This window comes from Fringilla coelebs (assembly GCF_963513975.1).
Source record: "Fringilla coelebs genome assembly, chromosome: Z".
In the NCBI taxonomy this organism is placed as follows: Eukaryota; Metazoa; Chordata; class Aves; order Passeriformes; family Fringillidae; genus Fringilla; species Fringilla coelebs.
Window position 1 is genome coordinate 33,604,482 of NC_140031.1, and position 13,978 is coordinate 33,618,459.

General features: G+C 38.7%; 1 protein-coding gene across 1 annotated transcript in view; it reads left to right on the forward strand.

Moving 5' to 3' along the window:
* The window catches only part of ADAMTSL1 (ADAMTS like 1), a gene marked incomplete at its 5' end in the record, with an annotated part of 172,714 nt that overhangs the window by 76,717 nt on the left and 82,019 nt on the right, over window positions 1–13,978 (forward strand). Inside the window, 3 exons of the mRNA XM_084225837.1 lie at window positions 8,540–8,590; window positions 11,286–11,490; window positions 12,752–12,899. Of these exons, the coding sequence (XP_084081963.1) occupies window positions 8,540–8,590; window positions 11,286–11,490; window positions 12,752–12,899 (404 nt within the window). The remainder of the gene's footprint in view (window positions 1–8,539; window positions 8,591–11,285; window positions 11,491–12,751; window positions 12,900–13,978) is intronic.

A 13,978-nucleotide genomic window follows, 5' to 3' on the forward strand; every position in this document is an offset into this window, starting at 1 on the left:
GTTACCAAGTATGAGAAAACAAATTGTCCATGATACCATCCCCATGCTCTGAATTAATGTGCTGAGCACATGGCACAGGATCATGTCCAGATGATTCTTGAACATCCCCAGTGAGAGAGAGACTTTGCAACCTCTCTGGGCAGTCTGTGCCAGTTCACTGGCACTGCACAGTAAAGACATTCTTCCTGGTATTAAGGTGGAATTTGCTGTGCATTCTTCCTCAGAAGATTAACAATAAAAATAGTAAGATCAGATAGTCAGACTTTTCATGTATAAGAAAAGAAAGAAAACCACAAAAAAGACCAATCCTTTGTTGCACTGGCTGCCCCGAACTTCACTGGGAATCCATCTGCAGCCACTCAATAAGCAGCAAACATTTATTTGTGCAGTCTAGATCTTTTGGTCTTCTTGTGTGGCTTTGCTAAAAGGTGGTTAAGTGTTGCCCAGCAGACAGGACAAGGATGCCCTAAAGCCATGTTATCACCAGCTCCTTTCCCTCTAGGCTTGTTTCTTACCAACTTTGATATAGTGAGTTCAAGAAAGTGTCACCTAAAATGTTGCTGTGTCACTTCAGATTGCTGATGATGTCCTGATGAGAAAAAGGATACTTAAGAAACCTGTGGGGCTATGTATCAACGTGACTGAGGATGCTTGCTGGCCAAACCAGATGTACCAGATTTAGAATAGCTAGGCATTATCATAGCAGAACAAATCACTCGAAGGCAAAGACAGGTTTTACTCATAGGGAGTCTTCAGTGAGGTTCACTGACCTTTTTTGGAGTTAACACTCAGATTTCTTTGTCATTGAAGACACCTTTACCCACAGTGTATTGCAGTTTATATGCCTTTGCTCAATAAGCACATTTGTTAGAGACAGATGTCAGTAGAGGCCAGGTATGGTCAGGTAGAAGGCCAAAACATGAAAGTTTCAGGAAAAGGATTGTTGAAAAATATGAATCAATTTGGAACCTGTAATCTAGCGTCACCTATCACAGTCTCAATGAGAAAGTAATTTTATGTAGTTGTTTTATTTTTTAAATTTTTTTAATTCTAACATGCTATTTTTTTAAACCTACTCTTCTGGGTCAAATATGTAATTTGCCTCTGGAATTTTTGTGGATATTTTCCATACTTTCTCAAAAATTGTAAATAACATATTCTCAAATGGTGATGCAGATGACTGCATGGTACATGAGAGGAAAGAAGAAAACAATAATAGCTGGGCAGATGTCAGGAAGCAATTTTGTTTTATATAAGACATAACAAGGCAAAGTTGTTGATATAAAGTCCCTGAGGGGAGGGAGAGTCATTTAGAAATACAGCTAGGCCATCCCAGAAAAACTGGCTTTTTGGAAACATCTTCACAGTCTGCCAAATTTCAAATTACTATTTTCAAAACTGCTTTTGCAAAGAATTCAAGAATCAACAATCCAGTGGGAGAAAAAAAAAAAAAAAAGGAAATCCTTGGTAACTTCTGGATTCCCGATGACTTCTTGCAGTAGAGAAAATAGTAGGTGAAGCAGAAACACGGGGTCAGAAGTATGGACAAGGAGGGTGTCTTTGCTCTGCAGTGTCTCTGCTGTGTGGGAGCTGCTCTGCTCCACTGGTATAAAACCAGTATAAAAGTTAATTTCTCCTGGCACACTCAGTTCCAGTGAGGCATAGCTGATTATGGTTGCTGACTGTTCCTTTGTTGTGTTAATGAATGCCACAGAAAATAATCATTGATGACCATAGTGGCACTGAATAAAGGAACTGTTTAGTGTTTAGAGCAACCATGAGTGGTTGCACTAAACACTAAAATTTTCAGCAAAGGGTAAGCTGAAATAAAAGTTTAAATGAATACGACAAGTACTGTGTGAGCCTGCAGTAAATTGCCTCTTTAGGTTTAGTGCATAGAAATGTTTAATTTATTGTGCTTACGATGGCCATAATTAGCAGTACTGCTGGCACCATGAATAGCAAAAAGGCTTAGTCTCAATAAACATGGGAAAGCATGTGGATGGTTATTTATCAAACACATATAACTTATATATACTCATTTTCCAGGTTACGTAGAGGCAGCCACATATACCAAGTCAGACCAGTGATTTGTGTCATGGAACACATGATACACACTACAAGGCACATTGAGTGCCTTTTAATCCCTACACAGCATTGCTTTATCCAGCCTCTCTTATCAAACCTGTTTTGCATCCAGCTCATAATAATCAACAAAGTAAAGAGGAAAGATCTGCTTGTTTACAGTCCATTATGATTTTACAGCAGTCTGCCTTTGACTGGCAAAAATAGGTCTATATGCATATTACCTACTGATGTAAAGAGCAGCCAATTCAATCTAGTCCACTCCCCTTCCATGGGGCAAAATCCAGAATTAGTATTTCGCCTATTTAATTAAGGGAAAATCTTGACCCTACTCAAAACTTCACAGACTGGAAGGTATTTTTAGCTTTCATCTTTATCCTCCTTTCTGGTATATTTTTAATAAAAAATGAATGGATTTTTTTTTTCTTGCTTAGAGAAAAGGTTTGTTCAGGTTGACTTAACTGGGTGTGCTAAACAGTTAGACAATTCTAAGGTGCTATAAGCAGAAGATAAATTCGCTTCTTAATTCCAAGGCTTCCCCCCTAAATGCAATTGTGACAAATGTGGAAAAGACCGCTGTGCCACTCATCATTCACTCACTCACCAGGATACTCTCAGTATTATCTCTAGATTTCATCTTCAGCTTTTAGGCGGCATTCCCAGCCATGCCATTCTGCATTTTTACCAATCTTCCATTTTTTTGCCTATTGCTGCTACATGTTAATGTGGGAGTTTCTGAGTCACTAAAGGTCTATTTGTGTTTTTACCAGGAGATTTCAATGTCATATAAAGATTTCTAAAGGCAACGTCATCAAACATTCTAAATTCATAAAGCAGCTATCTAAAAAATTTTGTATTAGCAAGCCTCTAGTATAAAGTGCTCTTTTTAACACTTCAGTTCCTGGAGTTTGCCTAAAGTTTTATCTGTAAGCCTGCCACTAGAAATATTGTTTATACCTGTGGAAAGTTTTGGGGGGGAAATCACTCATTCCAGCAAGGTTTTCAGTGTCCATAGACCTGAAGAACTCTTAGACACACCCTATTTATGGAGTCCTCCAGTGAAATTGCAAACTTCTCTTCCTGCTTGTCAAAGTTTTTCTTTTAGCATTCTCATTTAAATATTGATATGGTGGTGGCAGAGGTAGGCATTACCAAAAAGAAATTTAAAATTAAATTTAAATTTTAATAAAATTGTAGTTTTCAGTTGTTCATTTTCAGCTAATTTAGCAAGAGCACTGAAGTACAAATAAAAGCATACAAAAGACACCAGGAAGTTATGACCATTCAGAGGGATTTTAAGTAGTGAGAAATCCATAATATACTTGGCAATGTGAAAGTGGAGTCATAGATGGAAAGGGAGCTGGTACCAATGGCTATGTTCTTGTAGTAATAATCTGTGTTACCTGAGTTAAAGAGCAGGATAAAGATGAGGACAGATAATCCTAATGTCTAAAGAAATACATTTATTCTCAAGACACGTAGTTGAAACCTTTGGACAGGGCAAAAGTAATCTAAATTAATCTAAAAATAACTTTGTCAGAATAGGTAGGGGGGGTGGGCCAGGAAGCACTTGTCAAGCACTTAAGAGATGTGAATAGCTGAGCAAATTCAGCTCTGAGGGGACAATACATATTCTGAAACACAGAAAGAAAGGCAGAAAGGAGTTTACAGAATGCTTCCAATAACAAGCTGTAAGGTGGAAAAACATATCATGTACTGCTATGAGCATCAAATACAGGTATCTGTCTGCCCAAGAAGAAGTTACAGGAAAATTAGTCTGGTTTAAGTCCTGCCAAAACTGCAACAAGTCATTTACAGAGATTTTCACTGGATATTCAGTTGTTAAAATGTAGTACTTTAACTACTTATGAGCCCATTCCCTCTTTGTATCAAACACTGCTCATCCAAACCACCACAAAATATTGAACTGAATTAAAAAAAAAGGATATGTTTAGAAGCATTACAGTCATGTTACTGGAAGGAATTACTCTTTCTGCTTTTGACTGGGAACATCTCTTTTGAACACTGTGAAGAGATTGGGTTTTAGCAGTCTATGGCAATGACAAACCATATGTTGCTTAGTATTTAATATCTCTGCACCATAAACAAGACATTTTCTAAAAGGTGAGATACTGTCATGCCAAACAGACATTCTGTTTAAAGCAAGAGGTTTTTTGGGTGCTGACACAAAAGGATGGCTTTCTCAATAGTGTCTTTCATTTGTAAGTAGGTTTTTAAAGTATCCACTGACACACCACTTTTAAATGTTTAAGCAGCAGACATTGGCTTTTGCCAATCTGTGAAGAGCATATGAAAGGACATATACCTACAATGTACATGGTAGTTCAGTTTCATATTGATAGCATCCAGAAACCAGAAAGCTGACTCATACTGGTAGCATAACTGAGAAGTACTGCTTCACTGCCTGCAAAAGTAGGCACTGAAACCAATGTTGCCTTTACCCATGGTGTTACTGTCATCTGCCCCAGCTCTGAAGGGAAATAGATCCACAGAAAAATACTTGGGAGGCATTAGCAGATACCATCTGTTTGAGGGCCTTGTTAATAACTGTTTCTCAACTCAGAAAGTGTTCTTGTAGCACAAGGAGATAATGTCAGTGTGGCATCTTCAGAGATCACTGAAGTGCAGTATCACACACCACCTTAGTGCCGGGATTTGAAGTGTCAAAATGCAATCTTTTGCACAATATTGATGTCTGTCCAGTGATAATCATGGCTTTCACAGAGATGCTGGCTTGGGTGCTAAACTGTTGTCTCTGGTGGTGAGCACTTTCATGTCTTCCAGCACAGCCAACCCTAGCTACTTTAACATTTCATTATTATTTGTTCACTGCTAATAATGTCTTAAACATATTCCATTGCTTGGATGGCACAGTCCCTGCCATGCAGGTCACTTACTCTCAGGTCTGACAGATTTCAGTGAAGCCTTAAATCTTCACGTGCAAGTTTGATCAGGAAAGAGGTGTAATAGGTGCAGCCACCTGGGTTATTGCATGGGCAGCCCTGCAGCTGTCAGTAGGACATCCCTGACAAAGCAGAGCCCTCAGCAGAAGTGGAGGCTGTGAGCCAGAGGCACGTGAGCATCCTGCAGAGGCTGGGCAGCAGCACAGGAGTGGCAGGTTGTCCCCTTGTGAGTCACACCACCCTGAGGCACCTTGGGAGCAGATGTCCTTTCTCTCTGCTGGCTCCTCTCTCAGTTCTAGCACCCATGCCCCCGCTTGACTCAACATGTTCTAACCTGAGATTCATCAGCATGCAGGAGAGAGAGTTGGGAAAGGCTGGCCTTGTCAGAAAGATGGAGTCATCAGGGAGGTAGAGGAGAAAGGCACTTGAGCTTAAATCTTGTCATCGGTGCTAAATCCAGTTAAGCCAGAAAAGGAGCAACTGGGCAGGAGTTGACAAAACTTGTCTTCCAAGGAATGCAGCTGTGGAAACTCATCCCAGGGGAAGCTGAATGTTTGCAGAGATGGCAAATCTGATTGCAGCACTCTCACCTCTGGCATGTGCAGCTTCCAACTATACACGTGCCTTGGAAGAGCAATTGTGTTGAGACTGCCAGCCCTCAGGAGGAAAAAAACCAATGTGCAGAATATATGATAGGACTTGTTGGTCTGAAAGGCAGAGTAGATTGCAGACATATGAGACAGAACAGCTCTGCAAAGTAATTTGCTTTGTGCTCCTGCTCCTGCCAAATCTCTTGATGTTTTGTGAATGAGTCCTGTTAGCTACTCACACATATTTCAGTGAAGGAATTATTATTTCCTCTGCTTGTGTAGCACACCACCCCCTTTGCATTGTCTGGGCAATGTGCACTAAATAAACCCCATAAAGTAAATCTCTTCCATGTTGTTTATAGGAGTATGATGGACTGATAAAGTCACTGAAATTAAATCACTTTGTCCCATCAAAAAGTAAGAATACACCAAAGTAATCTCTTAAGTTTTGTTTTTGTTCTTTTTTTGAAGTGTTAACTTAGTCCTAGGGATTTTTTTATGGAGTGCATACAAAAAGCCTCACACAAGACTAGCTAGAAAAGTGCAGATGGCATTAATGATACGATGACCATCTGCTCTTCTGTTTTATCTTTAAGACAATTCTTTTTTAAAGTCATAAATTAAACCATTGTGTATTAGTGTGGGAGTCTTTTTCCTTGCTAAGACTTTATGGCTGTGATTCATTTTCTTGTAGCTGCAGAATGAGAGCCTCTGGCAGCCCCTCATATATGGCCAAAGACAGAACCAGTAAATCTGTGGAGCTCAATACTGTTTACAGAAATGTAATTTTTTCATCCAAATTTTTGAGGGTCAAACCTTTCCAATTACAATATTAACCTAGCGCTTTGTAAATGTTACTTAATATTCATAACAGTTTCTGAATATGGTACAGTCATTTCTATCTGAACAGTCTTGGAAGCAATGCATTCTAAAGCATGCAGACTTGGATTACGCATAGACAACCATGTTTATTAGAAATAAAATACTTTTCACTGCAATGAAGAAGAATTTTTTTGAAATCTGTTTCTTTTTTAGGCAGTAGATACTTTTATAGTGTAAATATTTCATTTTTTAACTCACTATGTTAACTTTTTTTCCCAACCACTTCTCAGCAAGCTGATGAGCTGGAAAGTGTGAGCAGAGAGCTTCAGAGGGGAACTTCAACAGCAGTAGTAGAAGAGTCAGGAAAACAGCAAATTCCCAAAGGCAGGGGCAAAAAAAACCCCACAAGAAGTTCCCTTCCAGCTTCTTAAAACACTAGTACACAATTCCTCCACATTCTACAGATGTCTACCCATCAGGCTAAGTCTGAAAGGACTTGTTTGTTGACCATACTCTAAATGACCCATTTGTCTTTTCCAAAGTTTCCCAGTGCCAGAGCAACCTCTCTCTAGATTTTTAGATTTTTGTGAGAACAGGCAGCTCTTCGAAAATGCAAATATGCGCACTCATGCAGAGAGTTCCTGTGACTGCAGTGGCTGCTAATCTTAGAGGGAACTGTCTAGTCCCTCTCACACACTTCCAGGGCTCCAGCTGCTTCCCGCGCTTTAGCCGGAAAATTCCAGTACACTGACCTGGCTCTGACTCCTTGCTGTGGAAACACAATGGGATCCATTCTTCTATCTTGGACAAGTTATGCATACAAAACCCCTGTTGACTAAAAGGAGAATAGACCCCTTTAGGCCTGGCCTGACAAGACTCCTTTGAATGCTTGCAGCATTTTTCAGTGAGCTGTGTTGAGGATGGAGAATATTTTCTCCCTTCCCCCTCTTCACTCCTTCCCCCTTGCAGAAATCCATAGCAGCATACCTACCACCTCTCATCTGTAAAAGGCTCCCATAAACCACCTCTGTTCTTGACATTGTTTCATCTCTCTCTAACTTGGATGGAGACACACTTTTTATTTTAATGCAATTAATGTTCACTTCTTGATTTTTCTGTCCACTTGCCCCATCCAAATACCAAATGGCTTTGATGAAAGTGATAAATGAGGTCCTCCAAAATCATCTGTTTTAATAGATATGTCTGATAACTAGGAAACAACGTGGTTAAAGTTACTCTGAGCCAAAATTATAAACAGTGCAGACAAAATATGATATTTCAGATCAGCAATTCAGTAGTTGCCAATGAGAAAAGTGGCATCGATCTCACACATAACTGACAAGATAATATTTCAAATAACTCCTAATTTTGATGGATGCTATTGCTTTCTATAACTTTTAGATGTTACATTGTGACACCACACCAATAACAGTTCAGCAAAGTAATCCAACCAGTTATGACAAACAAAAAAATTCTACCTGACATGTTAATCTTTTCTCAGGCTCCTTCTTGCTTTCAGGGGAAAAAAAAATGCAGGTCTGGACTCATTTAGGGTGAAGAGACAAGCATTGCAGATACAAATTCTTGCACTGTGATTACCCAGATTTCTAACCCTGTACCCTGTAAAAGCAGAGGTTTTATTTGATGGGCAGAAACAACCATAATACAGTTATAGAAAGGATTTTATTTAGAGGTCTGCTTCAGATAGAAGTTCCCCTATTGTCATCAGTGACTTTGGATCCAAGCTCCAAGAATATATCAAGTATAGAAACATTCTTTTTGATGCTGATAAAAATGTACATTAAAATAATATTTGGGTCACTTTTAACAATACATTGCTTATTTGTCAAACAATAATATATTTATAAGAAAAAAGTAGTAACCACTGATTTATTCTTTGAATTACTCAGAAAAAGTAGGATGGGAGTATATTTTTTTTTTAATGGGATAACATCTTAGGTAAAATATCTTGCTTTGTTGAATTATCATACTGTAATGTAAAAAGTTGTGCAATGTAATACAATATTGTAATACAAAAGTTGTATAATGTAATCATCTAGTGTTTATTTTATTATGTGTACCTTCTACTCAGAGGGTTGGCATTATTGTTCCTAACAGTGATGGATACAAGCAGATCATGCCCTATGACCTCTACCATCCCCTTCCTCGGTATGTAAAACAGCCAACCAGATGCTAGGCTTAACAAATCTGTTTCTTTTTCTTTTGTTCCTCTCCGTGCTTCTGCCTCACTCTCAGGCTAAATTAACAGATCCTGCTTCTCTAGAAACTTACAGATTAATGTAGAGGTGTTCAAGTGCTAACCTGTTGTAATAAATTCTGTCAATGCAGAACTGAAATTAAAACCCATCTGAAGGAGAGGTGCAGATTTATTAAGTTTGTGATAGCTTTCTTTCTCCCATTCCTCAACCCCACTTTTGGTTTTCTCTCACAACTTTCCTGTTCTTGCCCTTTACTCCTCTCTGAGCAGAACTATAATCTGTGGCTTTGTTATGAACCACAAGATTTTCTCTGCCTCACCTCCATTTTGCTGTTTCTTGCATGCCTATAATTTGTGAGATTTTGGGTTTTGACAATATTAGTGTTGTTTTCTGATCCTACAAACCATGCTAATGCCTTTCCCAGGGGCATTAGTTCATTGGCTTTTCTAAGAAATAGGTGATCAGGGCAGGAATAGGACCAAGACCAGATTTTTATCATTAATTATCTCCCAATTAAAATGTCTGTAATGTAAGTCTGAAGATTCTCATGGAAATAATCAGATGAGTAATTATTTTTAAAGCAGTGAATAAGACTGTTGACGATAAAAAATTTTGTTAGCTGAAGGATAATAACCTCTAGGTTTTGAAATACTGCCTGGACATGCAAAAGTATTGTGCTGTGTTTCCTTCTTCATTAATTTATTGTGTCATGCATTATGAAATCACAGAAAGAACCCTCTAGACAACTTGATAGTCTCCTCCAGGTGAGGAAACAACTTCCATCCAATTATATTGAGGGCTGATGCACAGAGGTTTCAGCATCAGTGTACAAATGCAGTGTTCACACTCCACAGTCTCCAGCCAAATCATGGACCAACCTCCAACTGAGATTGCTGAGGTTGCCTAAGACACCTGGAAACTTGTCCCAGAGACTTCAGGAAACTTCCTGGTGTTATCCATTTTTAAGGCTAGGGAAAGATGGCTTAGACAGGCTGAACCATCAAATTTTGAGCCAAGCAAGTTTTGCAATTCATGAATTTCGGTTTGGGGCCTCTTTGTGCTAGCTGTTTGTGCTAGTAAGAAACCTTAGCTGTATGTTGGGAAAGTTGCTCAGAAGAGCCACAGGAAACACATTTAAGTAGAAATATTCCTAAAATTACATCTTTGTAAAATATGTGGCTTATGACCAGCACATGATGATGGCTGTGCATGGTGTAAAAATCGTTCCACCACTCCTAGTGGTAAGTCACAGAATTAATCAGTGGCTTTACTACTCATAAACAACTTTTAAGCCATTTCACATTTTATGATGCTACCAGGCAATAGCCAGGTGAGGGTATTGCTAGGTGTGCTGGAGCTGATGAGAAGATTGTGGGCTGATATGATGGAAAATTAGAGAGAAAGATAAGCATTTTTCATTTTTCTCAGTAATCTTTTGTTACTTAAAAATCATTTGTTACTTAAAAAAAATATTTCCTTTGTTTTAAGTGAGACAATAGAAGTCCTCACCTTTCACTTCTCTTCTTGTCTGAAGGAGGAAACAGGTGGGGTGTTTTTCAGAAAAACTGTTCTTTAAGGTCAAAAACTGAAATCTTTTGACCAAAATTCTTGTTTCAAACAGTATTTGTAATGTCATTATGAAAAAGACATATTAAATTATTTCATTAAATGTTTCCAGGTGGGCAGAACACACATACTTCTGTACTTCAGTCATGCACAATAATATATACCAATAGCCACACTAGATCTTGGGAATGGTCCCACATCCAGTCTGTGACAAAGGCTTGAACATAAGAGAGGCAATACCAGACTATTTTGTGTGGACAGATATGTATATACATAAACTAATACATAGCTTATAGCGTATGCATCACTAAAAAAAGAATTATTCTCATAAGTATACATGACTTTTCAGAACATGCATATAGTTTTCTTAGGATTTTTCATCACATTCTCAATGGCACTTGTAGAGAAAAAATGGCCTCAGCTTCTCTCACTGCCTTAACTGTAAGGAAACAAGATCCACCTGGTTTATCCATCTGAGGACATGAATCTTACAAATATAGTCACATTTTCTTTTTGATAATTTCCTCTCATTTTTCTTTCTTTTTTCTCTACTGAGTTGCTTCCTTGGAAAAAACACTGCTCTTTCCGTTTATGTTCTGCAAAAGGGGCATCAGTCTCACAGCACACTGAGTTTCCTGTGATTTGTGACAAAGATTCCCCAGAATATGAGAAACTATGAAAATATGATAATCCCATCAATTAAAAAAAGAAAAAGAAAAACCCAACTAAGTAAAAAGTATTTAGATTTTCTGTGGCACTAGTAATTGGATTAGTGGGAGAGAGGAGATTTCATATTATTAACAGTGGTGTAAAAGACACCAGCCATGAGCATGTTTGCTGCTGAGGACACCTGTGAAAACAGATACATGATTAATTTTTACTGACATTACCTGGCAAAAAAACTGAGCTGAGCCAAGCTAAACCAAACCAAACAAAAACAAAACAAAACAAACCACAACCAAACAAAAAACCCCATACAAACAAGCAACCTTGCAGATAGCAGTTTATGCATTTTGGGGGTACAGGTGGGGGTGGGAACGGGAAGGGCAATGTTTCCTGATGCCTCTTTGTTTTCCCAGATGGGAAAGTACACCCTGGACTGCCTGTTCCTCATCCTGTGGAGGGGGCATTCAGAGCCGCAGCGTCTCCTGTGTGGAAGAGGACATTCAGGGGCACATCAGCCCCGTGGAAGAATGGAAATGCATGTATACTCCAAAGATGCCTGTTGTCCAGCCTTGCAATATATTTGACTGTCCAAAGTGGCTTGCTCAAGAATGGTCTCCGGTAATCAATTTAGTTTTGTGGTTTTGTGTTTAACACACTCTTAAATTATACTTCAGTGAGGTTTTGGAAGTTAGGACTTTTACTGTTTTCTCTCATTACCAACACCTCTGTTTTAAATTGCACTATTTGTCCAACTGCTAAGTAACCATGCAGGAAAAATATATTAATAAGATGAACAGGAGCAAAGAGAATGATGAAAAATAAATCAGCTCTTTAACATTATTTTGTGACCCTCTACTAATAATAGACTGGGAATAGAAGTGAAATGCACAAAAACCCCACCAATAAGCATGTAATGGTATTTCTGTATTACAGCATTTCAGTCATAAATTGAAACTCAAAATTGCTTAGAAATTTCAAGAAGCACATAAATGTGTATATGACTCTGCTCTTTGATACCTGTATTTATCTGTGTCTGACTTGCCTTTCCTTGTCTATGAAAGTAAATGTCTTGGAAATGTCCTTCCACAAAAGTAGTAAAATATTCTAACTTTGCACATAAAGACTTGGCTTGAATATATTTTCTCACCACCTCAGTTTCTCAACAAGTAAATTGTGCTTTAGCAGCTAGGCTAGCTTACCTACAGATGAGGTGTTCTTGACCGATTGTAAAGCGCTTGCTGATTTTCAGATGAAAGCTGCTGTCCAAGAGCAGAACAACATTGGTGACATCCATAGTGCTTCCAGCTGATTAGTAGTTCTGATCGTCTCCTGTGCAACCAATTTTGAAACAATCTGTGCAGGGGGTAAAAGTTGATGAACCAGAGGAAAATAAATTTAAAAAAAAAAAACCTAAGAAAGTGTCTGAGGGAAGAAAGCCTGATAGTTTCCCATTCTGTTTGGTGCTTTTTTCCAGAATAGCTGAATCTAATCCCTGTTGATGCATAAGCCCCAGTACTTTGTCCAAGTAAAACAGAGTGGCTCCAAATGAAACTAAGAGGGTGTTACTGAGCATATCCAATATGGGACAGATGGCTAGGAGCCAAGTAGGCAACATTGTGAAAGTGGCACTGCAAGAGAAGTCCAGCGGCAAAATGTGCAAATCAAGTAAATGTTCTGAGCAAAAAGGCAAAAGTTTCTGTCAATTTTATACTTTATCCATAATTACCAAATATTATGAATATTTTATTTTCAGGTTTGGGTGTTTCTGCATCATGTTTGGCTCTCTTATGTTGCATATTCCCCTTATATTTATCATTGCTATGTGTGACTTTTTTTTCTCCTTTTCATTTTCTCTTTTCATGTTTTTTTTTCAATCCAGTGCACTGTGACCTGTGGACAAGGACTCAGATACCGTGTTGTCCTCTGCATTGACCACAGGGGGATGCATACAGGAGGCTGTAGTACTAAAACAAAGCCACACATAAAAGAAGAATGTGTTGTGCCCACTCCTTGCTACAAGCCCAAAGGTAATGAGGCAAGATGTTTCTCATAAATTTTTCAGCGCTCTTTCATGTTCAGCCTTTTTGTTTCGCTGCTGGCATCACTGTTTCCACCTGCACCTGAGTTATGATTTTGCACCTGTCTGTTCCTGTCTGCCTGCCAGCAGCTTGGAGTGAGTGCTGACCTCTTTCGTCTTACAAGGCTTGGGCTTTTCATAGTTAATTGGTGGTCCAGAAGACTAAGCAATAGAAATGTAAATTTGGCTGTATTTTCACTGTTTACATCTGAGCCAAATGCAGCAAGACACAAAAGAGATCTTGTGTTGCAAACCACCCAGAACTGACTTCTGCCTAGAAGGATGCAAGGCCAGCTTTGCTTACCTCTATCTGTCATGAAATGTCCTCAGACAGGAGTCACCAGGGCACAAAGTAAATTACTCCTTTCTGGAAGCCCACCCTTGCAAGAGCATGACATCTTTACCCCTCACAACATCTTGTGCTGCCCCTTGTGGCACATACATGCCTAATTTCTTAATGTAGGGAGTTAATTCCGTCTTCCATTTTTTCACATGGAATGAAAAGTCCTGTGCAAAGCTTGGTGTAATTCGGTTTAGTTTCCCTCCTCATCTTTGTTCTGCAACACTGTCACAGTTTTCCCTTCATAATGCAAGGTGTAATGTTTGAATATCTGTATATCTGAAGGCCAAGCAGTGGTTTCAGAAGAGTGTTGGACTAGATGGTGTCCAGAGGTGCCATCCAAACCAAATTATTTTATTTTTAGGTTAGAAATGTTTTCTTTTTATTTCACACAACTAGGGTTAGAAATTTAGGACAGAAGGGATAATGAACCTCTCATCTACTGAATGTTTTAATCCTTTACTGGTTTTGGGTTTTTTTTTGACAGCTAGATTAACACAAAGCAGAAAACAGTCTTCCTAGTTGACAGAAGCAGCAAGGCAAAAAATGTGCAAGTCGTTCTGCTCCTAACACACTCTGCAAAAAAGAAATAGAAGGCAAATTTTTCATATAATTTGTTTCATTTTAGTTTATTCAAGCCCTGAGGCATTCTGTGTTGCACCAATAATGGGAAAACATAGGATGTCACT